This window comes from Chroicocephalus ridibundus, chromosome 4, assembly GCF_963924245.1.
Source record: "Chroicocephalus ridibundus chromosome 4, bChrRid1.1, whole genome shotgun sequence".
Classification (NCBI taxonomy): Eukaryota; Metazoa; Chordata; class Aves; order Charadriiformes; family Laridae; genus Chroicocephalus; species Chroicocephalus ridibundus.
The window spans coordinates 12,440,826-12,465,463 of NC_086287.1; the positions used below are offsets into that span (position 1 = coordinate 12,440,826).

General features: G+C 37.3%; 1 protein-coding gene across 1 annotated transcript; it reads right to left on the reverse strand.

Moving 5' to 3' along the window:
* Positions 1 to 2,374: 2,374 nt before the first annotated feature.
* CTR9 (CTR9 homolog, Paf1/RNA polymerase II complex component) lies at positions 2,375 to 23,866 on the reverse strand. Its single transcript, XM_063332576.1, has 25 exons — positions 23,735 to 23,866; positions 21,492 to 21,590; positions 20,750 to 20,989; positions 20,190 to 20,307; positions 19,454 to 19,543; positions 18,067 to 18,215; positions 15,446 to 15,553; positions 14,889 to 14,996; positions 14,533 to 14,769; positions 13,748 to 13,837; positions 13,516 to 13,644; positions 13,228 to 13,411; positions 12,133 to 12,221; positions 11,661 to 11,846; positions 11,393 to 11,480; positions 11,019 to 11,167; positions 8,870 to 8,986; positions 8,547 to 8,692; positions 6,922 to 6,993; positions 5,588 to 5,723; positions 4,955 to 5,101; positions 4,356 to 4,513; positions 3,977 to 4,073; positions 3,511 to 3,623; positions 2,375 to 3,261 (listed from the first exon to the last, which is right to left on the reverse strand). Exons 1-25 carry the CDS (start codon positions 23,777 to 23,779, stop codon positions 2,853 to 2,855), a joined length of 3,504 nt encoding a protein of 1,167 aa, XP_063188646.1. The 5' UTR covers positions 23,780 to 23,866; the 3' UTR covers positions 2,375 to 2,852.
* Between the last annotated feature and the right edge of the window lie 772 nt (positions 23,867 to 24,638).

Genomic DNA, 24,638 nt, shown 5'->3' on the forward strand with positions numbered 1-24,638 from the left:
CAACCAACAAAACAAACCCACACATACACACGCACAAAAACCCACAAAAGAATCCCTCAAACCACACAAGAACTCTGCCACTTTGATTTTTTTAACTTACATTTGAAGTGTTTGTTTTGTGAAAGGCCTAGTGTATACGTTTCGGGAATGAGAAAACTTTTTTTTTTTTTAAAAAATCAACTGCTTGCTAACAACAAATTCTACATGATCCTTTTCTACTGTATTCTAGTGAAGACATGCTCACATGTGAGGAAAGCAAAATGCTAAGCTGCAATAGAGCTCAACAGGAAACACTCTTTTCATACAGTCATGCAACTTGTTATTGGATGCATAACAGAAACTAGGAATAAAACACTTCCATAGCAAGGCAGTATTACACTTCTAACTCCCTGCATTTTATTCTGGAATAGATTACTGCTATAAATAAAGGAATTTAATAGCTTCAAGCCAACCATCTACTTCAGAAGGCAAGGAATGCTGCCAAGAGAGAATGACGGCAATATTATTCCACCACTGCACTTTCAAAAAACAAGCATTAGAAAATATGAGTTAGAACTAAAACACAGCTTTCTCTCCAATTACAGCAACATGTGACTTTTTACATAACCTTAATCCTCCCATTAACCCTCCTAATCAAAGGAAAGAAAAAAGAAAAGGTGACTTTTTTTTTTCCCTTCCTGCTCTGTAAAAGCAGGGGAAAAGGGAATTGAAAGCATCCTGTCCTCTTTCTTTCCCTGCTGACTGGCCTCATGCATTTCAAGCCCTATCAAGTCATAACCTGCTCTTAAAAGCCTCCTTTCTGCCTGTGGAAAGCTCAAAAAATGCACTTACTCCTCAGACAATAGATGTATGGGAACCTCTTATTTTACACTTACTGAAAATATTTCTCTCCAACTGGACGTTAGACCTGAAGACCCACTCAGCATTTTAAAGAGCTAAATTTTACCTACAGAAAATATATTTTGCTACATATAGCATCAAACCAAGACCTTCAGCCCTTTCAGAAGGAAGATACAATTAGTAACAGGAGAGAGAAGGCTATGATAGTGGAGATGTATTTGAGGCAGAAAAGATCCCATAGTAAGCACTGTACATTTTGGTTTTCCTTCTTACTGTTAAACGCTGGTTACTGTCATACCTGCCACTGCTGCTAGTGCTCCCCTTGTTTCACCTTGCTTGTATTAGTTTTCCTTAGTTGCATTTTGCATTAATTTCCTCACACTTCTTCATAGCTTCCTAAGTGAAGCAGTGTGACATCAAGCATATGTACATCTATCCACTGCCTCCTTGTGACTCTGAAAGAGGTGAGCACCTGGGTCATGATTCTCTTGCTAGGAGAATAATTTTCTACAAGGGCTACAAGTTTTCCTCAAGTGCTTGTTTTCAAAACTATCTAGCTTTCAGTCTTGGATTGTAGCAACTCTTCCACCTAAGTAATTATATGAACAAGAAGACTGAGTTAAGATTCAGTTTTGCTCTAATCCAACAACATGATAGCTATTCTTCTATTCAGAATGTTATCAAGCATGTAAATTTTAGGTAAGACCACATATAGAAGCTCGATACCAAACTCGGCCACGAGAAGAGATGTCTCAACTGTTCTACATTCTGCTTTGTCTGCTATGGTTACCAACAGCCCATAAACACATCAAAAAAACATACACAATGAGAACAGCTAATGCTCACAGCAAACCAGAAATAGCAGCATGGGAAACTTAAGTTGCAGTTAGCACTTGAAGTGAACTATCAGTAGTGACAATCCGGACCTTCTAAAAACAAAGCAACATAGTTTAGGCTATACAGTCTATTAAGAACAGTAGTAATATGCTACTCAGATCTACACAATCTTCTTGTAGCAAATGCTTAACACAGGACTTGATGACCAATGAAAAAGGTAGAAAAAAGAGTTTTTTGGACTGGTGCAAAATACTGATATTTTCAGAACTGCAGGGGGAAAAAATCAGATCCACTTTAGTCTACAACATACCAATTTTTCATTGTTGTTCCTGAACACATTATATGAAAGGACTTAATTTCAAAAGCTATGTACTTAAGCTAAAATAAAGTATAAGACTACTTCCTCAAAACACATTCCTTTGTCTAATTTAACATTGTCAGGTTTTCTGCTTATAACTTGTAAGGGGAAAAATTAATCACTCCAAGCAAACAAGCAGGAACAGTTTATTGTGACACTGGCAGCTTCACCTTTCTCAAGTAATACTGAGTTCTCTAAATTTTTATTTTTTTTTTACCTGACAATTTAAATATTTCACCTACATCTGCATCACTACTTTATAAAATTTCTTTAATATCTGCATCTTTTCACCCGATTCAACACAAAAACAGAAGAACAAACTCTTGGAAACAAGAGGAGTTGCATCATGGCAAATGTAATCTTTAATAGAAAGTAAGAAAAACCTCCCTACTGACCTTTATTCAGAATGAGGAAAAAGATAAATATCCACAGCTCTTTCTTCCATTTGGTAGGATTTTAAGATCCGTCTATGCATGTATAAGCACAGAACATAGAGTTTTAGCCACACTGGAACCACCTAAACAGAGATTTTATGTTCCATAGTTTTTACATGCATTCCATCCTTGGCGTGCTGATTATAATACAGGGATTCTGTTCTTCATCTACAGCAGTTTCAATTTAAGAATACACCATAAGCCAACTTAGAGAAACATCCATTAGTTGCTAATCAAAAGAATCACAGGAAGGTCTCACAACAGTTTACTAAAACATTAAGGTTTTTTTAAGTCACAGTTTTCAAATATAAAAATTCGATTTTCCCTGTAACTGAAATATATTTACAAGAACATTTTGAAAAAAGATGGTCTGTAATTTAGGTCTAATCACTGTCATCTGAACCACCTTCAGACCCCTCATCGTTGGATCCTTCTGGTTCGGATTCGTTACCAGATCCTCTGCCAGAGCCCTCGTTGTCAGATCCTCTCTCAGAATCTCTGTCTGAGTCAGCACTGCGAGAAGCTGGGCGAGATTCATTTTCTGAACCACCGGAACGACTTCTCCCCGACTGGACAGACTCATTGTCAGACTGCTCCGAATCTGACCGCCTCCTTTTCCTAGCTGACCTGTCACTGTCAGAATCTTCCTCAGATGGGCGGACACTGGATCTCCTTGGACTACCTGCCTCGCTACCAGATTTGTTTCTGTTATCAGAATCGCTATCAGAAACAATGCGTTTACTGTGTTGCTGTTCCCCATCATCTGAATCACTGTTGCTATTCCTAGCATGTCTGCAGGGAAAAGAAAAAAAAACGGTATTAAAAGATGCTATCCTTAGCTTAAAAATGAAACGACACACCAGGGTTTGAGTAATGCTAGCTTATCAGAATAAGAGGAATTAATTTGCAACGGAAAGTGATGTTGTGAGTACAATGAAAGGCTTCTCATTATCTTCACGTTATCTCATTATTAACACTGTAGTTTCTCTTAAAAGCACGTGTTTAAACTTTAGTACATACAAAGTTAATTAAGGTTCTTACCCATCATCAGCAATTTTGAGTTTATCCTCATCAGAAGAATCATCACTTGATGAAATGATGGCTTTTGATTTGATCTTTCCTTTCATTGAAGGAGGCAGACGTTCTGGTTTGGGCTGTACAGGGGAAAAAACAAATGGTTATCCGTTCATGTGTCTGGTTAAGCATAGTGCCGAAATGCAGAAACATATGTTCAGAAAACCAGACACGCTTTTAAGAGTTGTTCTGAAGTCATTAGATCAAAATCTCCCATTTACTATCACTTAATTCTAGATGGCTTCAGAAATATCCTTTTCATCCTTGAAGCAGCTATAGCAACAGGGGAGGAGGACAAAAATAAGCTCAAAGGTAGTTTGCTACAAAAAGTTTTGTGCAATTTTCAACATTAATAGATCTCTCTTGTCTAGAGTAATGCTGAACTCCAAATGCATATTTAGAAAGTGATGCGGTTATTCAGGGTTTAACTTACAGCCTTCTTTTTCTCTGCTTTGGGTGGACGTCGTTTTTTAGGTCTTGGACCATTTTCATGTTCTTCATCATCACTCCCCTCATCTGCCTTCTGGGGTCTTAAACAGAAACATATTTTATATGATGTAAAGCGTAACATCAAAAAAAAAACTTAACACACAAAGATACCTATCTCAAGAAATGTCAGGTTGATCAAATGTTACTCATAATTCTTTTGCAGAGTGGTGTTTAAGTCTTAAAATCTGCATGTGTAAATAAAAATTAATCATGTGAACTCTTGACAACAGTTCATATTTTAAACCTTTATGAAGGACTGCATGACAATCTATTTAAAAGCCATACTGTTTCTCAGGGGAGTCTAACATTGAAGTATCAATTACCTCCTCCTCTTCTTCTTCTTTCTCTCACCCTCCTCTTCTTCCCCATCTTGTTCACTACCACTGCCCTTCCTCTTCTTCTTCTTTCTAGACATGGGCAGATCTTCATCACTGTCATCGTTGACGAACTCATCAAATTCCCCTGCTCCTTTTTTGGAACGCTGTAATAAATAAAAGCTCCACAATATAGCCTATTATTCACCTTCCACATAAAAAGCTACCAGAAAACAATTCAAAATCGAAACTTTATCTGAACATGTTTTCAAAGATGTGAAAATACAGACCTTCTTGTGCCAACTTCCCCATAATCTCTAGATCGATGTCATTAAGAAACTGATTCCAAATTGGCACATAATAAAAAAAAAATCATCTTCTGTTATTTTAACAATTGAATAGAACAGATTTCGGCAATGCTACCATGCTTGGAACTTTAAAGTATAGTTTCCAATTTTTACATTTGAGTATTAAACCTCAGCAATTTCACTCAGTGGAGCCTAGGAGCTTGAAATTAAAAACCTGGGGTACTGCAAGAGACCAGATGTCAAAAGGGGAAAACGAAAGAGATCTAAAAAAAAAAAATTAAAAAAAATAATCTGTTCTACCCTGCCTCCACCGCCACCACGTTTTTTCTCCTTTGATCCTTCTACTTCACCAGTGAACATCAGAATATTCTTGGTTTTCTCCACATATTGAGCTCTTTGTTCCAGAAGTTTCTTCTGTTCTTCTTTTTCTCTTAGGCGCTTCTCTTCCTGAAACAGAGAAAACCAACCATTACTACTGTATTTGCAGCATTGCACTGATTATAATTGCAAATGGATAAATCATTTGCTGACAAGAAACTGGAAAATTGACTTTTGACAGTCGATGTCATGGCAGAAGGTCCACATGGCGAAAAAAAGTTTTCTACAAGTCTATGCTAGAGTAGGCAAAAGTCCAAAAGAACTGTTGCACCAAGTGCTTTCTCATCCAGCCTGTCAGTACAGAAATTTTATGGCAGACCTTCCGGGGCACAAACTTTATTTCATTATAAAAATAAAAATCTATTTCTGAGGCTATGGGGAAGAATGAGTGAGTCTGCTAGCACGAACTACAACTAAGAAAAATAGCTACCAGACATTTTATCACAAATACCAGGTACCACCACAGAGCAATAGGGGCATATACATTGTTGATAGGTATACTTTTTAAAAATACTTTAAAAAAAATATAGTATACAGAATGTAACAGAATAAAACCTGTTCTTTAAGTAGCTTTTGGCGAAGCAGCTCCTTTTCTTGCTCTTGTTTTGCACGCAGCTCCCTCTCTTCTTCATCCTGCTTGCGTGCCCGAGCCACATGATACTGGGCTTGACTCAGTAAGTCAGAGCATTGCCTGTAACATGCAATGTTTTCAAGTAAAGGAAGGTGGCAGGCACATACTACAAGAAGAAACAGTTTTATAACAGGCATGTATCACAACAGTACGTTCATATCACCAATAAAAAAAGCTACGAGAAGTAGTACAATAGAAGAGTACTACAGATTTGTGAGTAAACTAAAGCACTTGCTAGTAAGCTAATTTATCTTTAAATTGCAATATAGCATTTCAGAACGTATTGCTTTACACTGAAAATTTAGCCAATTCATATACAAAAAACCCCACGCAAACATAAAAGGAATCATCCCAACTAATTTGGACAGCTTCAGAAGTATGGTTAATGAGAACTTGAATTTATTCACAACATACTGGCAAACCTCATCAGAAAGGTAGGTAGAAATTCTATCTTAAAAGAACCAGTTGTGTAAGAGTTAAGGTTGCACAAAGTGATCAAGTCTCATGGAACATTAAAGGAAGGTGCTTTCAATACTTTCTTAACTAATGTTACAATGACATCTCTTCTAATATTATGATTAAAGTTTTCTTCTCTGTACAAAGTGCTTTAATGATACCCATTTAAGACGTACAGTGCACGATGGCCAGACATATTTGTATACAGCTGTGAAAAATCTTGGAATAACATGCAATAAATGAAACTCTGGGCACACTGAGTGAAAACTTCAGAAATAAGTTTACACGGAAACTGATTTGAATAGGCTTGTGTACAAACTCATTACCCTGAGCAAAAGTGAAAGCAGACTAGACTCTGCAAAACAAAAATTTTTTCATGTTTCAATAACTAACCCATGAACTACCTCAAAAAAATCTCCATGAAAGCAAACCTGTTGTTAGATTATTATGTTTAAAGTCTAAACAGTGAGAGGTAGAGATGTTGAAATAAATGTCACTGCACTCTCACCAATGGAAAAATTGCCATTAACACAGCTGAAGTTTTGCAGGTTCTGGCTAATGGCAGCCACCACATGTTGTGAGTTTTAGACTACAGAAAAACCTTAGAAAGCAAAGACAGGAAAAGAACGAAACAGCAACAGGGAGTAACCCTGCACTTGTATGTCTACTGTTCTAAGAAACTGTTAGTTGAAATTTTGGAATCCAGTTTTATTACGAAAAAACACAACAAAAAGATTCCGCCTGGATTTATTTATGGGTTTGTGTTTTGGATTTTGTGGTTGATTTTTTTTTTTTTTTTTACCTGGCTTCCGTAGCAGCAAGTGCCAAGTCAAATCTCATCTTATCACCTACTTTACTCAAGTAACTGAAGTACCTGGAGAAAAAACAACAAAGAAAACAAAGCAAAACCAGCATTACTTACATATTTATTATAGTTTTGCCTTAAAACAAAGCATTTACTCCTGAATTACAATCCTATAAAACTCAACAGATGAGGAAACCTCATGAATTTTCTTTGTGTGCAGCCCCTTTTAATACAACAGTGTAAAAGTACATTGAGAGTTCTCCAAATTTCAAACATTCTAAAACCACTCTAGAGTGGAACAAAAACCCAGAAAAAGTCTAAAGAGAATTGTAAGATTTCATTTACTGGCTTCTAGCAATAAGTACATTGCTGACCCCAGTAGATTTATTCCTTATCTGTCACAGCTTAAGTGCTTGAAACCAGCATAAGAAAAGGAAGGAAAACTTATTTTTTTAAAAATCCTTCCAGAACAGCCTCCTTGAACCTAGGTGACAGGCCCTTGTGAATACAACTTACCTTCAGGTACATGGATAAGCTATGACGATCAGTGTTTCAAAAACAGTTTCTCCAATTCATTTAAAGAATATCGACTTTGTAACTTTCAAGGTTGCCACAGTTTCTTCCCATATTCCAGAGACGTTTTAAATTAAGTGGTTTTGTGCTAGATGGAACTCTATTTCTTGTGAATACGTAAAAAGCAATTCCTTGCTCAAGTTTTAGATTATGGAAAATATTTTCCAAAATGTGACAGGCATCTGAATTTTTAGTTACCGGGTACAAAATAAAACGTTTTCACGCAACTTTGTCAAAACAATAAATAACAAGCTTCTAACTGAATTTAAGTTAGAATTTGTGTTCAAATGTTTAGTTTGCATTATGTAAAGCACCAGAATTGTGAAGTGTTTACTTGTATGAAAGACTTGCTTTAGTTGGCAAAATTATTAAAAGGCAACATCTATCTTTCACATAAGAGCAGAGCTAGGAAAGCATAAAGCAAACACCACCTACGCCAGCAATGCCTAGGAACAGAATAAATGGTTGAATGCTTTCTTCTCAAAGACAGTGACGACTGGATCAGATTAATCCACTGTTTTCTGTCCAGAATTTTGGTTTAAATTTTAAGAGAAGTAAAAGATCTAACGAGCACTTAAGAAACTGCTTCTGTTCTTAAGGCTTTATTTGCCTACAGAAGGGCAAAATTAGTTTTCAAGGACTACTGGTCATTAAAACCAGGCTCATATAATATAAACAGATTAGCTTTTGAGCCTTATAGGTTGTTCTTAAAGAAACAATTGGAAAAGTAAGAAATTTGGAAAATAATTTCAACATTCTTTTCAACTATGCTCTTCCAGGAAGATGTGCATCTTGGTCGTAATAATACAAAACCATTTAAGAAATAGATACTGGCTGCTTGGCCAAACAAAATCGGCTCTGGAGCCAAGTCTGGATACTTAATTTTGTGAGGCCCAATCTTTCTTTTCCAACTAGAAACTCTAGAATTACATACAGTGTTTCCCAGGAGATCATTGCCCATTCTTCTAACAAGATTTGGCCTATACTGCAAATTTACTGTAAGGGAACAACAAAATAAGTTATAATGACTAGAAATAAGTCAGCTTTACCTGTGTGCTAGCTCCAGTTCTTTCACAGCATTAAGCACCTCCTTTAGATTGCTTTTTTCATCTTTCAGGACAGAGGTAGCTAGTCTTTGTAGCACTAAAGCCACATTAAACATAAGGACTGTGTCACTTGGCGCTACATGCCTGGCCTGGAAATAAAAAGTATGTTTTTAAGATATGCTACAACATGATACAGAGGTATATGGAAGTGACATACAGAGAATAAGTACCATTATTTCAATCCCAGACTACTGAATTTAAAGAGACGAACATGCATCAACTTACAGTAATTTTATTCTGTGATATATGATGTTTTATACTTGTACCTTTAACAAAGTTTGTTTGCATTCCTGTAATTTGCCACATTTGAAGAGCGCCCGGGCCAAATATAACAATACTTCAGTATTTTGATGCTTATAGAACTTTCTGAGGCAGTTTTCATACTGAAATGGAAAAAAAAAATTTAAAAAAAATCAAATGAAGATGTGATAATGGTTATTTCTTTCGGTTAGCTAACTCCAGCAAATGCTTCTATTCCTAAAAAGCATTACTGCCAATATGCCTTTTGTTTTTTTAAAGAGGTGTGTCATGCTACACAGATGCCTCCTTTTCACTAATCAGAAAATTCTTTCTGCTATTCCATAGCAAGTACCTGATTTTTCTGGAAACTGACAGCAGTCCAGGAGGCTCCATAGGTCTTAAAATACAACAGAATACTTTGCATGTACCATCTACTGTAATGAAGTCCAACAAACACGACTCATTTTACAAGCACTCAATTATTCTCCACAGTAGGGGGGAATCTATTTTCTTTATTAATACAAGATATTTCATAAATGGAAATATATCTGATGTATATATAATATCTGATGCAATTAGTTAAAAAAATCCACATCTTTCAGATAACTCACTGTCAAATTTGTTCTGTCCACCTAGCTGAATAACTTGGCACACCAAGGCATATCTGGTTGTTCTAAAGTGTAGAAGAAGAATTGTTACTATAGGTTTTGTCGGTCTAGAATTAAAGCTTCAAACAGTTACGAAACTTATCCTTTCCAGTAACGAGCGCCTTTTGTTTGACATACCCTTTTCTCAAGGAATCATTCACCCTTTCTAAACCTCCAAAATAGTAAGAAATACAAAGTAATTTTTATTTCCAGCTCAAATACAGAAAGTGCCCTGAATTGTAATGCCTGAAGTTACTACTCTTGGATTGCACTGTGTTGCGAGTGCCCAATTTTCACTCATCTTTAGAATTAAAGATTTTGTAATTAGTTTAAGTCTGCCTTGGATTTGTATGCTTTATGGTAGAGAACTCACTAGAATAATTGTTGTGGCTGAAGTAAGCTAGGCTATTCAATTCAATTTGTCACCCTTTGAGCCCAATATCGCGTATTTCAGACTGTGGCTTGTACCAACTGCATAGCAGAATCCAGGAAACATTAAAACACCTCAGTAAATAAACACATTTCTACTTAAATATATTAGCAAATGAGCACAATGTTTTTCTGACAAATCAAAAGGTGAAAATGATACCCAGTTTCCCACTGTAATTCACTGCTTAAACAATTGCTAAAAATCAGATTTTCATTAGGCTTTTTGTCAATAAAAACAGGTGTTAAAGAAACCAGACCTCATTCAAAACAACAGAATGAATCTGACCATGCTACCAAAGCTTGCGAACAGTAGTTCACCGGAGGACAGCAACTAAGGAGGTTTTGATCAGGTAAGAAAGGCCCAGTATCTCTTCCTTAATACCATCACAAGTAGTTCTGAATTAAGTATTTTTGAGCCTCCACGTGGACTCAATCATAATGAAACAAGTTTGTTCTGAGCTTCTACCCTGTCCAACGTATGCTTTTTTTTTTTTTAAAGTTTACTTATATGTTTTTAATCAACTGAGTCAATTTAGTTAGAGTAGTTTGATACTTGGAAGTTAGCTTGCTTGAGCAGGTTGAAGCAGATGACCTCAACAGATTTCTTCCAACATGAATTACCTGGTGATGTTAACCGTTGTGATCATGGCATAGTCAGCTTTTCAGACAGCTCTAACTGTTATTCATGCAATTATTTGCAAAAACAAAAATAGGAAGTGTTGCTATTAAAAAAAAAATCCCAGCACCAAATTGCATTTACTTACTGCAGTAACACCTGAATGTAAATCGCATACAGTAACTACACTGACTGAAATCTCTCTGACTAAAAATTAATTCCAAGAGCAAAATTCTAACCCAATTATGTTTTAATTCTGCTACCAAAAAAAAAAGCGCAAAAGTTAGTAGGTGCTTTGTTACCCCTTACCCACACTTGGCAGTTTGTTTTTAAATCTAGGCTTGACAGCCAACAGCATGCTCGAAAGAGACCTATAACTTGTTAAAATATTATTCAGAAACTTTTCCAGCTGCTATGACAGCAGAGAAGGATCCAGAAGTCATCTACCCCAACATATTATGTAGTTCAGTTTAGAGATGTTACCATCTGCACAGCACTGATGTACTGTTTCTGTTCTACGTAGATATGTGCCAAATTCAGCCACACATCACTGATATCTGCTGTTGCCTCTCTCACTTGGGCAAAAACATCACGAGCTTCACGGAAATATCCTTTATGCGCCAAGACAGCTCCTAAGGGGAAAGTAATATGTACAGCGTAAGCTTCCAGGTTCATGTACTATGTACTCCTACCAAAGAAAACAAAATAGTGCCTGACTAAAGTTCCCCATCAAAAACTAAGTGACACAGCTGCCATATGAAAGCTATTCTTTCCTGTGCTCTAGTACATAGCGTTCAGGCCCTGCAAAACCAATTCTATATTCCAGCGTGAAAGGAAAATTAGAGTCTAATATTCACCTATGCCATTAGCAGCATATAAATTCTTTGGATCATTTCTGAGTACTTGCTTGTAGATCGCTAATGCACGGTCTTGATGACGCTTCTCCTGCAGAAATAAATATTCCAATTGATCACTCATTTCTATAATGGGGTATTAAAAGATCTACCCCTAAGTTTTATGGGCTACAAGATGCCAAATAGGCATCAAGAAAAGGCTCTAAGTAGCTAACAGCATACAAAAATTAAATAAATAAAACTGCACACGGGGCAGGCAGATGCCCATTACCTTTTCTCTGTCTCTTGTGGGTTGATGCAGAGTCTGCAACCAGACGTTGCCAAGAGCCAGCATGGAATAAGTATCATTTTGTGTGGAGGGCTGCTTCAATATTCTTTCAAATTTCTTTTGTCCTGGACCCCACTCTTGTTTAGCCAAATGAAGATTGCCAATCAGAGACCAAGCATCTGGATGGTCCTAAATAAAGATTCACTGTAAGTTGCAAAAGTACTGGTTTTTCCCTTGCAAGGTTACTTTTCCAAGTATAAAATGCTATTTTTCTTGATTAGAATTACATATTTTAAAAAACCAACCAAACAACAACCAACAAACAAAACACACAGAGAGCAGATTACGGTAGTTCTCTCTTCTTCCCCTAGTTTATGTGAACAAACAAAATAAAATGCAACAAAAGGAAAATAAAATTTTAAGCTAAGTTAATATTTCAAGTGTTTTAACTTTAAACACTTAAAGGTTTACAAACCTGATTTATCTGAAGTGCTTCTTTAAACCAATCAGAAGCCTCATAAAAATTTCCTTTATCCCTAGCCATAGCTCCCAAGCGCAAGTAGCCTAAAAATAAAAATACAAAATAAAATTAAAAAAAGAGCAAACAGGTTAAAGTTATCTCAAAGAAAATATTGGCCAAGCATGAATGCCAAAAGTAATCTTTTCCTTGATCTGCTAAGGACAGCAAACATTAAGACACCTTTCATATTCTATTCACAATGAGACACACCATGTGAAAAGAAACGTCTGTCCACAATGGTGATACAGAAATTGCAGATTTCTAACAGTTAAAGTAATGTAAGTGTCTTTAATTGGTTTCATAAATTAAAGATTGAGAATGAGAAACCTCAAACCAAGAAGGATAAATCAGTTACATAATACTTGTCCTTCCACTTCAAACAGTTCTGTCTCCGCAAGCTTTGGGAAGAGTATCAGTTAGCAGGTGACAATGGAGAACAAGCAGGGAAGAGGCTATAGATTAGGCCGGGGCACGCTGTGTGCTGCAGCTTGCTGAGGAAGGGCTACCACCTCACCTTTACAGCAAATATCACAGGTCAGCTACTTAAAAAATAGGATGTCCCATAGAAGTTGTGCTAACACCCTCAACAGCCCTTCTTCCCTGGTGGAAGCCCAAGGTCCAGTAGAAAGTGGTTCTCCCAAACAGTTTCTATTTCCACCCATGCAGGCAGAATTGCAGAACCTGGGCGTATCAAGTGGATGGCCATGATTGCACCTAAGCGCTGAGATGCTAAGGCTCTGGCGGGGAGCAACTAAGTAAAGGCATGCAAGTCTAGATAAGCTAGTTTTGCTAGATTTTTTTTTTTATAATTCACCAATAATTAGAAGTATAATTTACCAATAATTAGAAAGCTTAAAGCTGGAGACTGGACTATAAGGATGATGCAGGCCTTTAACAAAAAACGTAGGTAAAACAGTGGGTAGGTAAGCAGGCCTCAAAACTACTATGAAAAGTGAAGACAGATATAATGAGACTAGAACACACTGTAAATGGGAAGATTTTTGGTATTACAATGAGAACTGTGGAACTGAAATACCAAATGTTTCTTACAATCAACGTAATTAGGATGTTCTCTTAAAATGTTTTTATACAGCTTTTCCGCTTCATGAAATTCACACATCGCCTCATATAGTCTGGCAAGGTTATAGGACGTTGTTACAGAGATAGCATTGTAATAATGCTCATCATGTTCAGCTTCTGCTTTCGCACGATCCAGTGATGCCAAAAAGTATTTCTAAAGTAAAAAAAGAAAAAAGGAATAAAGCACTCCAGAATATTCTTACAGAAAAACTTCTGTGTGATCAAGAAACTCAATTCAAACTTTGAGTAATTACATACCTTCGCTTCTCCCAGATTTCCTAGCCTGAAGTGCAGAGCACCCACATTATTCAAAATCTCTGGTGGGACATCAGCCTGTACTTTCTCTTGCAGAATGCGTGTGGCTGTACCATAGGCTGACAGTGCACCCTTTACAAACAAAGAGAAAGCGGACGAAAGAAATAAGAGAATGTGCTCTATGTGCTCTTACGAAAAGCACACACATAACCCACCAAGTGTATATTAATAGTACCTGTATATCAGTCTGTTCGAGAATTTGAGCTAGTTCAATCCATGCCTCTACATCATCAGGATATTGCTCTGTGACTTTCTTTAGATGTCCCTGAAAACCAGCAGAAAATAATTATGCCTCTTTGTGGACAAACAAACTGTTTAAAAAATATAAATAAAAATCAAAAGAAAGAGTGAACGTATTAATCTTAACACTAGAAAGATATACCATACTGCAAAAGAAAACATCCTAAACATCTGCACAATTTGGTCACAAAAAACATTGCATTAGTTTCCTTCCTTATTGTACTTTTCTACAGAACATAACACCTGCTTAAAGAGAATTAGAAACTATTACACCAACACGAGAAGCCAGAAAAGTGACGTCTAACACTTTTTGCATTTATTTACCCAACATTAGCTTTAAAACTCCTTTCATTTAAAAAAAGCCTAACATTGTCCTTCCGGACAACCTAAGAGAAGTGTTTTCTGGAAATCACTAGCTAACTTCAGAGAACTTTAACATATATGGAAGAATTCTGCCCTCTTCATAGTACCAAATACAGATGTGAGGCTGGGGCTCCTCTAAATTCCTGGACTTGCTTTAGCCAGAGCCCAGTAGGACTCTCAGTTCTGTCCAGAAGTTGTGACTCTCCATGGTTAGGAGGATCTCTCATGACGGCAAGTATAGAACATTCTACACCTACAGCGGAGTAACCCTGAGTTTTATGCAACTTAAGTTACAGTCTGATTTTCAAGTTCTACTATTGTATGTAAAAGTATGATACGGGCAGAAGCAAAACTCACCTTCGCAATATCCCGTTTCTCCTGATCTTCTGAAGCAGCATAAAGAGATCCAAGGATTTTCATAGTCTCGTAATTGTTAGGATAGGCCTTCAAAACTTTTTCAAAGCACTGTGATGCATTCTCTTTGTCCCCTCGATAAATGTACATTTGGCCCAAACCAAAAAATGGAAGTACAAAAGAAGATGAGGCAAACTGAGTGGCCTGGTAATAATACTGGAAAGCCTGATCATAATCTTCCTAATTAAAAAGACACAAATAAAGAACAGGTAGTGTTTTCACAGGTAAGCTTTGTATGAACTTTTATAACACAGATTTTTAAGTGTCATCTCAAAGGGGGCTTTTAAAAGCTGCCCTACCTGTACATGAAAAGACCTAGCCAGCTGATAACAACTCTCTGCCTGCATTGCTTCAACTTCTGTATTATGGAAAGCATGAAGAGCCAGGTGTTGTACTTTACCATAGTCCTGAAAAAAAAGGAAGTTAAATGAAATTTGAAAGCCTTCACTTTATTTATGGTCAAGTGACCTATTATTCAAACAAGGACAGATGGAAAATACAAGAAAGCGTTAGCCATAGTACCGACTAAATTAATAACAACAGATTTAGTTTTAGTGGTTACTGTTCTTTTATCTGTTTCATATTTTAAAGCATGGAAGAGGTGGTAGAGGGAAAATAAAAACAAAACAAAAAACCCTTGGGGACACAAAGGTGACCTTGACTTAAGACATAAACGTAGCTTTTCTTGGCTTTCTTGAGAAAAGTTTATACAAAAATTTTACACTTGTCCGTCTGGATTAACAGTTCCACATTAGGCACCCCTTAGCCCAATGAAATGAGACTGAATCTAACACCAGAATCCTTGCTGTTCGGAGATTATCAAGTATTTAACTGTAAAATTCCATAGACCTCTTACCTTCTTGAAGAAGAAGTGATTAGCCAAGTGATTCAATACCATTGGATTACTGGGATCAATTGTGTAAGCCCTAGAGAGGAGCTGAACACCATTCTTGATGGAATCAGCCTAAACGAAACATTGAAAGGTATCAGCAGCATCTCAATAGCTGTATCTTATTTACATGTTCAAAACCATTCTTCAGTCTAGGCTGCTGCAGGAATTCTGACAAAATCTTGCCAGGCTCACAGAAAAAAAAGTAAATTCAGCTTCTAGCTTTTTTCCCTGCAGCATACAGACAGAAAATGTGAAATGAAGCCACCACACAGGCACAGAAAAAAACAGAGCAGGACTTTCAAGGAAAAAAAAATAAATACTTGGTGTCCTTTGACATTTCACACTCACACCCTGATAGCCTTCCCTCTACTGTTCAATGTCACCAGTTCCTGTTTGGTTTACTTTTCAATCTTTTACATAATTTGTTCAACAGTGAAATGAAAATATTCTTATGTTCATTTTCTAAACAAGAACTTCAGATGTTGAATTAAGAGCTACTAGAACTTAAGTTCTAATTAAAAAAGTGGTAGAAGTTTGTGGTGTTTACATACGGAAATCATTATGTCAACTTACTCTTTTCTAAAGAAATTTTACAGTTCAAAGAAATTTTTCCATAGGTACAAATTTAGACTTACCTACAAGTTCAAATCTGTAACTGATAAAATAATTGCTATTTATTTGGGACACCCATGAGATCCATATTACAAACATGTTAACTTAAATCTGTATTTGTTTCTGAACAGAAACACCAAAACCAGCACCTAGTAATCATGTAACACCTGTGCTTTACTTTGCAATTATTACCAGCAGAAAGCTATCTTATTGAACAGATTAGGTTTTATGAGGTTGAGACAAGATGAAGCCCAATAGGCAGATAAAAACCACAATTTCAGTTTGAAAAGGCACTATCTTTCCAAACGTAGCATAACAATATACCTTGATTAGGAGATATTGAATAATTCCTGGTTTAATTTTCAAAGGCAAAGAGGGTTTATAATCACACTATGTATAGGTCTAAGTTCTCCGATAATTTGAGTCTCATGTCCAATTTCAGCCAAATCCAATACATGGTTAGAGGTCTCAAAGCTCATCAGGACATATTCGAGGGGGGAGAAACATTAGAAATATCTAAGCACAGAAAAGACGCCCATTAGTAGTTTGCAACTCGGAGAGAATCTTTTCCACAGAGAAAGTATTTTCCCTCCCCCATGGCAACTCTTCGGTGTCATACTAACTTTACAGTGCAAGTTGTGAAAAAAAATTTGAAGTAAAGCACAGATGATAAATTTCTTATAAAAAACAAAACCGGCATTTGAGTGGGTCAGCTTTTAATTACAGCTTTTCGAGCTTAACGTTAGTGGGCTCATCCCTTGACTTTAGTCAAAAGACCTTCAGGGGAAAAAAAAAAAAAAATAGATACCAAGTTTCATTAGTTTCTCACCCATGGAATTATTTATTAAAATTCGACTTCAAAATATTTTTGGTTGTCTCTGTAGATTTAGAAATGAAAACTCTTGTGCCCACATTTTTCGGGATTCTTCAGACTTTCGGAAGTCTTAACAGTTATTTTTTTTCCCACAACATAGTAAACTAAGTAATTTTCAGCCATTCTGTGCTACCAAAAGATCTTTCTACATATTCTACAGATAGCATAACACTAAGTTTTAGCAACATACAATTATGTAACAATTTTTTTTTTAAGAAACACTTAAAGGTTCCATCCTCCACTGATAAATTTCTTAGCGTGGATTAACCACCTCAGATCTTATGATCCAAATTAAGTTATATAAGAATATGTATTTCTCTAGTGATACAACATCTAGAGGGAAGGTCTAGAGGGAAGATCACCACTTTATCATAGTTTCATCAGCCTAGTTAAAATTCGTTCTTGTGTACTTTTTGTTTTACCACATGGTATGCATGCCAAGGTAGCGTGAATACAACTTTAACACTTATTTGAAAGTTTATGTTCCTTAAAGCCCAGGCCTAATCACCTGGAACTACATCTTTTACCTTGACCTTCCTGCAAGCATGATGCTCTTTCAAAAAAAAAAAATAATTCCTGATGCTCTGGAGTAGAGCTGCCATTGCAAATGAGGTCTCCAAGTATTTGAGGACTTTCAGAGCATCCCGGGTACAAACTCATTTAGTTAACCCTCCCAGAGTCACAAATGACGAAGTAAGGCTTGCTATTACACATATTACAACAATTGTTCATTAGAGAAAGACTTTGAAACCAGCGTTTTTTGTTTTTTTCAGGTGACTGGACATGCATTCACATCTCAAAGATTTTTATTATTTTAATTAAAATAGTTAACCCAGGACTGTTTTTCTGTACTTAACACCTCTATAAGCAACAGAGTTGAAGATTGTTAACAACAGGAGAAAGTTATTCAGAATGTGCTGCTCACAACACAAGTACATATCTATAACATCATTCAACAGTGACACAGATTTAAAATGATTTAATGACAAAAGCTATTACCCCTTTTAAAAAATGGACTACCTTTCAAAGAATAAAAAGTTTGCTTTTTCAAATAAGAAGAAAGTGAAGTGAGTACGGACTCTTGTTAAGTCAGACCCACCTCTTTATTATTGAGTTCCAGAACAGCCAGTCCAACCAAGGCTCCTACACATTTTGAATTTAGCTCCAGAGCTCTGCTGAATGCTAAGCGAGCTTTTTCCAACTTGTTCAGTTTCACGAAGCAGTGGCCCATTCCTAACCGAACCTCGGCTAGAGAACAAGATGACACCATTCAGAATCACAAAATTTCAAGTTTATGGCTTTTTTATATTCTGGACAACAATTAAAGTGAAAGCAGAATTTTAAACATTTCTTTTAAGCCTGTAAAGCCATCTAAAGATTTCATGTTTTTAAAGGCAGCCTCCCACACTTGACAGCAAAACAAACTTTAACAGATCAGTAAGACTTTATTTCTCCATACACCCCAGAACATTGGTCCATATCTCCAAAAGACTCTGATACTAAAAAAATAAAAAATAGCTTTTATGGAAATGTATTAAAAAATAAGAGAAAAGCATTAAAAAATTGCCAGATGAAAGGGTTAGAAATTTCTTAGGTAGGTTCACCAAAGGCTAGTAGGCCTTCAGAAAACACAGACCAACAAAGAAGTTAGCTAGACATTTCTCCTCAAATGATCAACTGACCTACTGCTAAGAAAATGCTATTTATTATCATCCTCTAACTTCCATGATCTAACACAGAGAATTTACATTGTGTCTGTGGGAAAAAGGGGAGTGAATGAAAGACGTATGTTTAAAAGTGAGGCTTGCATTTCTAAAGCCACTTTTGCAGCAATGATTCTTATGCTAAACCAGACTACAGAATACTTATCAACTTTGTAGTAAATTCTTTTCGAGATAGGTTATGGCAAAGTATACCACATCTCTCAAGAGACTTTGCAGTATTTATAATCCTAATCCAAATACCCAGAACTAATATCTCTAAATCACATTCATCGCTTTTATAGTCATTACCAATAGCTTTCCCAGATTTTTCCATTATGAAAATCATACACCAGGAAAATGCATATCGTGCACTATAGGTAGAACTTTACTTTTCATGTCTTGTTTCATTATTAATGCCAATACATCATTTTCTTAACCCTTATTCCAAGAGCTCACAGATAGGTTCTGCAAAAGTCTTGAACAGTTCCCTCACTCCCCAAAAAATTATAACTTCTCTTACATGCAACTTCTCATTTTCTAGTAGCTCTTTAAAAAGGTAATAATGAGCAAAAAAAAGAAAGTATTTTCCTAAACACAATTTCCTTCTCTAACAATTACGGAACACTTCAAGTCGACAAATACCTGAACTCCTCTATGATGAGAGCTGGCGTTTTTTTGACAGACATAGATCACAAAAAAGCCCTTAGGTATTTGAATTAGAAAGACTTGAGTTAGCTTGCAAGCACAGCAAATACTTCCACTAGCAAATACTGTCTGTCATACCTGGGCAACCTGGATTGGTACGCAATGCTTTCTTGTAGTAGGCAAGGGCTCCTCTATAATCTTTCTTGTTGAAAGAAATGCATGCTTTACCTGTTGTAACATACCAGTTATGAATAAATCAGAAACATAAACAAAGTAGTTATAAATCCTAAGTATTATCTGGTAAACTTGTGCTGTGCTGATTTTCAAAAGTTACACTTAAAAACCTAAATAGAAAATTCAGACAACTACAACTTTTGCTATCTGTGATGATGTCAATTATATGAAAAAAAACCAAACAAACATGGGAACACAGTAAATTTACATTTTCATGATTTTCTGTAAAAACTTAATTCTTTCCTGGTCCAGAGGAAAGACGCTTACTATGACTAGACTAATTAGCGAACAAATTAAAATACAAGTGTTACAGCCCGATGACCCCTTACTACTAGTATCTTCACCTCTGACAGAGTATACAGCTTCATTGGCATCATCAGGAAAATATAAGTAGTTAGACTGGCTGTATGCCTACGGGTCTCAGAAGAGGCTAGCTAGTATTATATTTTTTCCCAGCTCTTTTACCTATGTCTACTTTCCAAGCTTAAGGTAATGTCATGTGTTTCTGATCAAAAACGCACACTTCCTTATCACATTCTTTCTCCCTATTCACGTATGTACCGTTTTCTTAAGCATGTAATCCATTCCAAAATTCAATTGTAGAGACCAGGTTTTCACACAAATACCCATAAACTCATACCAAGAAGGGCAGGAATATTATTTGGAGACTGGTTGAGCACGAAGTGGAATTGTGCATCAGCTTGGTCCATCTTGTCACCTTCAAGGAGACAAAAGCAGGCTCTTCCCAGCAAGTGATTCTAGATAAGGAGAAAAAATTTTTGATACATTTATCTTTGTAAATTATGAAGATCAGACTATGTGAAAGATTAATTGGCTTTGCTATAAGGCTTTCTACAATTAATTTATTCCTCTTGCATCAGGAAGAAAAATAAAACAAAAAGGGTCTTTATCATCCACTTCTAAAGTTCACATATTATCAAGCAAGAGAGTAACAACCAATCCTTCCTTCCCAACTCCCAAAAGTTGACTGACACAGTTCTATCAGGTGTCCCAAGCTAGAGATAATTATTCCTGGTGGCACCACACACATTTCAGATAGTCACAAGGTTTGCTTACATGCACTACACTAACAGACTTTAAAGCCTGAGCAGTTTCTATCTTCAGTGAATCAGTACTTGTTTTCTTTCCAACCACTAAATAATTTACAAATATGGAGTTTTAAACAGATTTTGGTTTTACCTGATCGTACATAATAATTTTGTCAGCCATAGTATACAACAAGGTAGCTTGTGTAATGAGCTCCTTCTTGTTATCTTTGTTCTTCTCCTTTCGAGCCTGCTGTACATAGTACGCTGCCAGAGTATCCAGACACGTCATCTGATCTTTTTCATGGTCTCTATAGTCCAGGTTACCATCTATGCGGGCAGCTTCCAACAGCTTCACAAAGTCTTCTGTTTTTCCTTGTTTGTAGTATTCCAGCTATAAAACATACAGTTTTAACAGACAATACTACCCCAGCAAGTAACATGTCATGTTGATGCTTTAGGTGTCCCAAATTAGTATTTTTACATTGAAACAAAAGTCTTAGAGCTATTTATAGGTGAAGAATCAGTTGTTTGTCCTCTGAACTTCTTTAACTATTTGCAAATTTCACCATATTTTCTATAGCATAGATACTGCCCTCTCCTTTTTTATGACATGCATAATCAAAGACACAAACCAGGAAAACTACAGATTGAGAAAAAAAAATATCTCAGAAAGCAGGCCTCTAGCAGCATTGTTTCATGAAAAAATACTAAATTAAAACCCTAATATGCATATGTCAAATTATAAATATCTGGTCTAGAATCAGTGACTGAATAAGCCCATTAAGTTCCTGTTCAGAATTCAGTTATCCCTGGTCATAAGAGTAAGGAAGTGGAAATTATTATTTGATTATCTCAATAGAATATTTAAATATACAGTTTGTATAGATACTAACCGCTAAGGCAATCCATATGTGCAGTTGAGTGTGTTCCTGTTTCAGTATACTTATAACTTCATCACCCTCAGGTAGCTGATCGAAGTCAAGCTCGATCACCTAGAACCAAACAATATCGATTTTATTTTCACAAAGCATGAATAATGTTACCTAACATTGAGGTCAAAGGAAGCTGGACATTTCAGAGCACAAAACATAACAATTTGTGTTTAAACAAGGTTATGGACAAAGAAAGAAGTGATAATGTATTGTATTCCGTACAAGACAAAAGTGACGGTCTCTCACAAATATTACAGAAAAGGCAACCCAGTGTTTGAAATACAAGTCAGGGAGAATAAGCAGAGATGCTAACTCAACTTTTTTCACTATAAACTTCAGGCTTAGAATTTTTACAGTTCACCTAATAACCAACTTGACTGCACACTGTTGAATTCTGAAACTTTTCCTACAGGTAATCCGAAGATCTAGGATACAGTCAAAATCTTCCAAGTAATCAGGTGTCAGACAGAGAATCAATACCTAAAACTTATTTCAGAGCCCTGAACATTAGTAAAGTCATCTTTATGCCCAAGAAAATGATGAGATTATTGAAGTGGCAAACATTATAAATATCAGACTAAATTTCTGAACATTAACAATCATAGTCATCATGAGCAAATGGCATCAATTTTTCATCACACAAGCATTATTTTGTAAGTACTATTTTCCCATGTTGGTCTAACCTTCTGATATGGAAAGTGAAGAAAAAGGAACAGATACTCCCAAGGTGGGATGTTTGGGACCACAATTTAACTGCCTGTTAGTTCACTTGCTACCCAGTCATGCTGCCTTTAATATTAGTCATCTATGTTATAATTTAATTTTACAGCAAGGAAGAGGTGCAGTTGTACCCAGGTTTATACCCTGATTACCAATGCAGGGACTCTTTCTCTGAAGACCGGATTAGAGCAATCCAGTTTATAAGGGCTGTAATCTTGACTATGCAGAACTTGAGAGTACCAGCAAAAATACTTCTGCTACTATTGATATTTTTAGTTTTAGCTTTTCTTGCACAGTACCTCCTTTTTGACAAATAATGACGTTTTTAAATTTGGGCAACCCTCATCTACAAACCAAAATAGTTATTAATGAGAAATAGATATTACCAACACAGCAAATAAATACGGGAGTAAAAAAGGGCAGTAAAAAAAAATAAAATGCATTTTATAGCAATCCTTAGTGATTAATTTAGAACTTCAGGATCCAAGTAGTCCTAGCGGTAACTTGAACGGCAGCACCAACCATTCATGCTGACACCTTAGACAGAAGTTTCTGTCAGAGAAAAAAGCCCTCCAATGCGTAACCCACAGAGAGCAAAGAACCTTTTGCAAGACTTAAAAACTCAACAGCAGTCATACAGCAATTTGTTAGAGTATGGATACATATGTTCACAAAATACTTTCTTCAACCTATAAGCAGTATGTTTCAATACCTTATTTAACTACAGTATTAATTTAGTATCTGCTACAGAACGACTTAACTGCAAACTTTATAATACCCTGTAAATTTCCAAATACTTCTCTTAAATCTTTTTAACTTTGACTTGTGCCAGTCTACCTTAAATAAAGTTGAATAAAGTTCTAAACTCATGTTGACTTTACAGAGTGGACAAACTGCTCTCTCTATCTGTGTCTATATGCTAATTTAGAAACACACACTCTGCTTACAAATCAGTGCAGTCAGAAAAATCTGCATTTAACTAACTAAGGAGAGAATTTAGCTGGACAAGGCCACCGTAGACAAGCACAAACTAAAGATTAGATACTGTTCCCAACAGGGTCTTCGCTCCTGAGGGCTGCATATGCTTGAGGCACGCACTGTGGGAGAAGAGGCTGCTCCTTCTTCACAGACGTGTGGTACCGAAGGACCCCGGAGACGCTGCCTGCCTGTTACCAGCGTCTCTCCTTCATCGGCAAGCCACTGGGCAAGGACAGCGAGGTTATGGCTAGCAGAGGGCTGACACCGTTCACCGAGGGGCACCGGCTAAGGTAGGTTGGAGTTTTCTTTCCTCAAAGCGATACACCTGTGACCCCCAAAAACTCATTCCTCTCAGGGAAGGAACCGACACTCCCTCTCGAGCCCGGGACAAAACTACGACAGGAGGCGACAAACGCCCGCGCCCCGGCACGCATCACACAGCGCACCCCCTCCTTCCCCCTCCCCGGGAGCAGGCCGCGCCGCCGCCTCCCAGCCCCCCGACTCGCCTCATCGGTGTCCCGGAGAGGGATCTCGATAGACCCCCGCGACATGATGGCGACACCGCTGTCCGCCGAGCCGCCACCACGCAACGGCCCGTCCTGCGCGCACTTCCCCTCACAAACACCGACTGACCCGGACGTGCTCGGGCCAAGGGCGGGGGGAGGCGGGCTGGCTCCGCCCCCGAGGCGCAACCAGCCAATCCCTGCCTGAGGTGGAGGGAGGGCTTCGCGGCCCGGCGCGCGCGGCCCCGTCGCTGCGGCAACGGCGGCCTCGCGGGCGCCCCTCAGCGAGCGGCGAGGCACCGGCGGGCCGGGCCAGCGGCCGCTGCCAGCCGCCAGCCCCAGCCCCAGCCCCAGCCCCAGCCCCAGCCCCAGCCCCGGCCCCGGCCCCGGCCCCGGCCCGGAGCACTACGTATTGCGCTGTGTGACCTCCCGTACGGCTGCTCACAGCGGTCTTCCGTGTGGTGGCCTCTTAAGATGTGAGCAGTCTCCTCAGGCCAGAGTGAGGGTTTAACTGGGGACTTGCAGACAGGTATTAGTCCCGCTAATTTATACATATATATCACATACTTACGTATAGAATATAGAATACCGAGAGATAATACCATGTATTTATACATGCGCACACTGATAAAATTGAATAGGTTTGCATCTAGTTGCTCTCTGGTCTTGAGACCACAACTCCCTCCAGCTATGTCTCTCCTCACATCATTTTAAAATTGCTAAAGATTTCCAACCAAATGCATTAAAATATGTGCATTTTCCCAATCTTTGTGGAAAAACAAATAATGTTGAGAAAACAAATAATATGTAAATCCAAATACCTATTACCTGACTAGCTTAGGTGGTGTAATATTATTAACACATATTTACAGTTTTTTAGCTACATCTCAGTGGCCAGTTCGGCCCA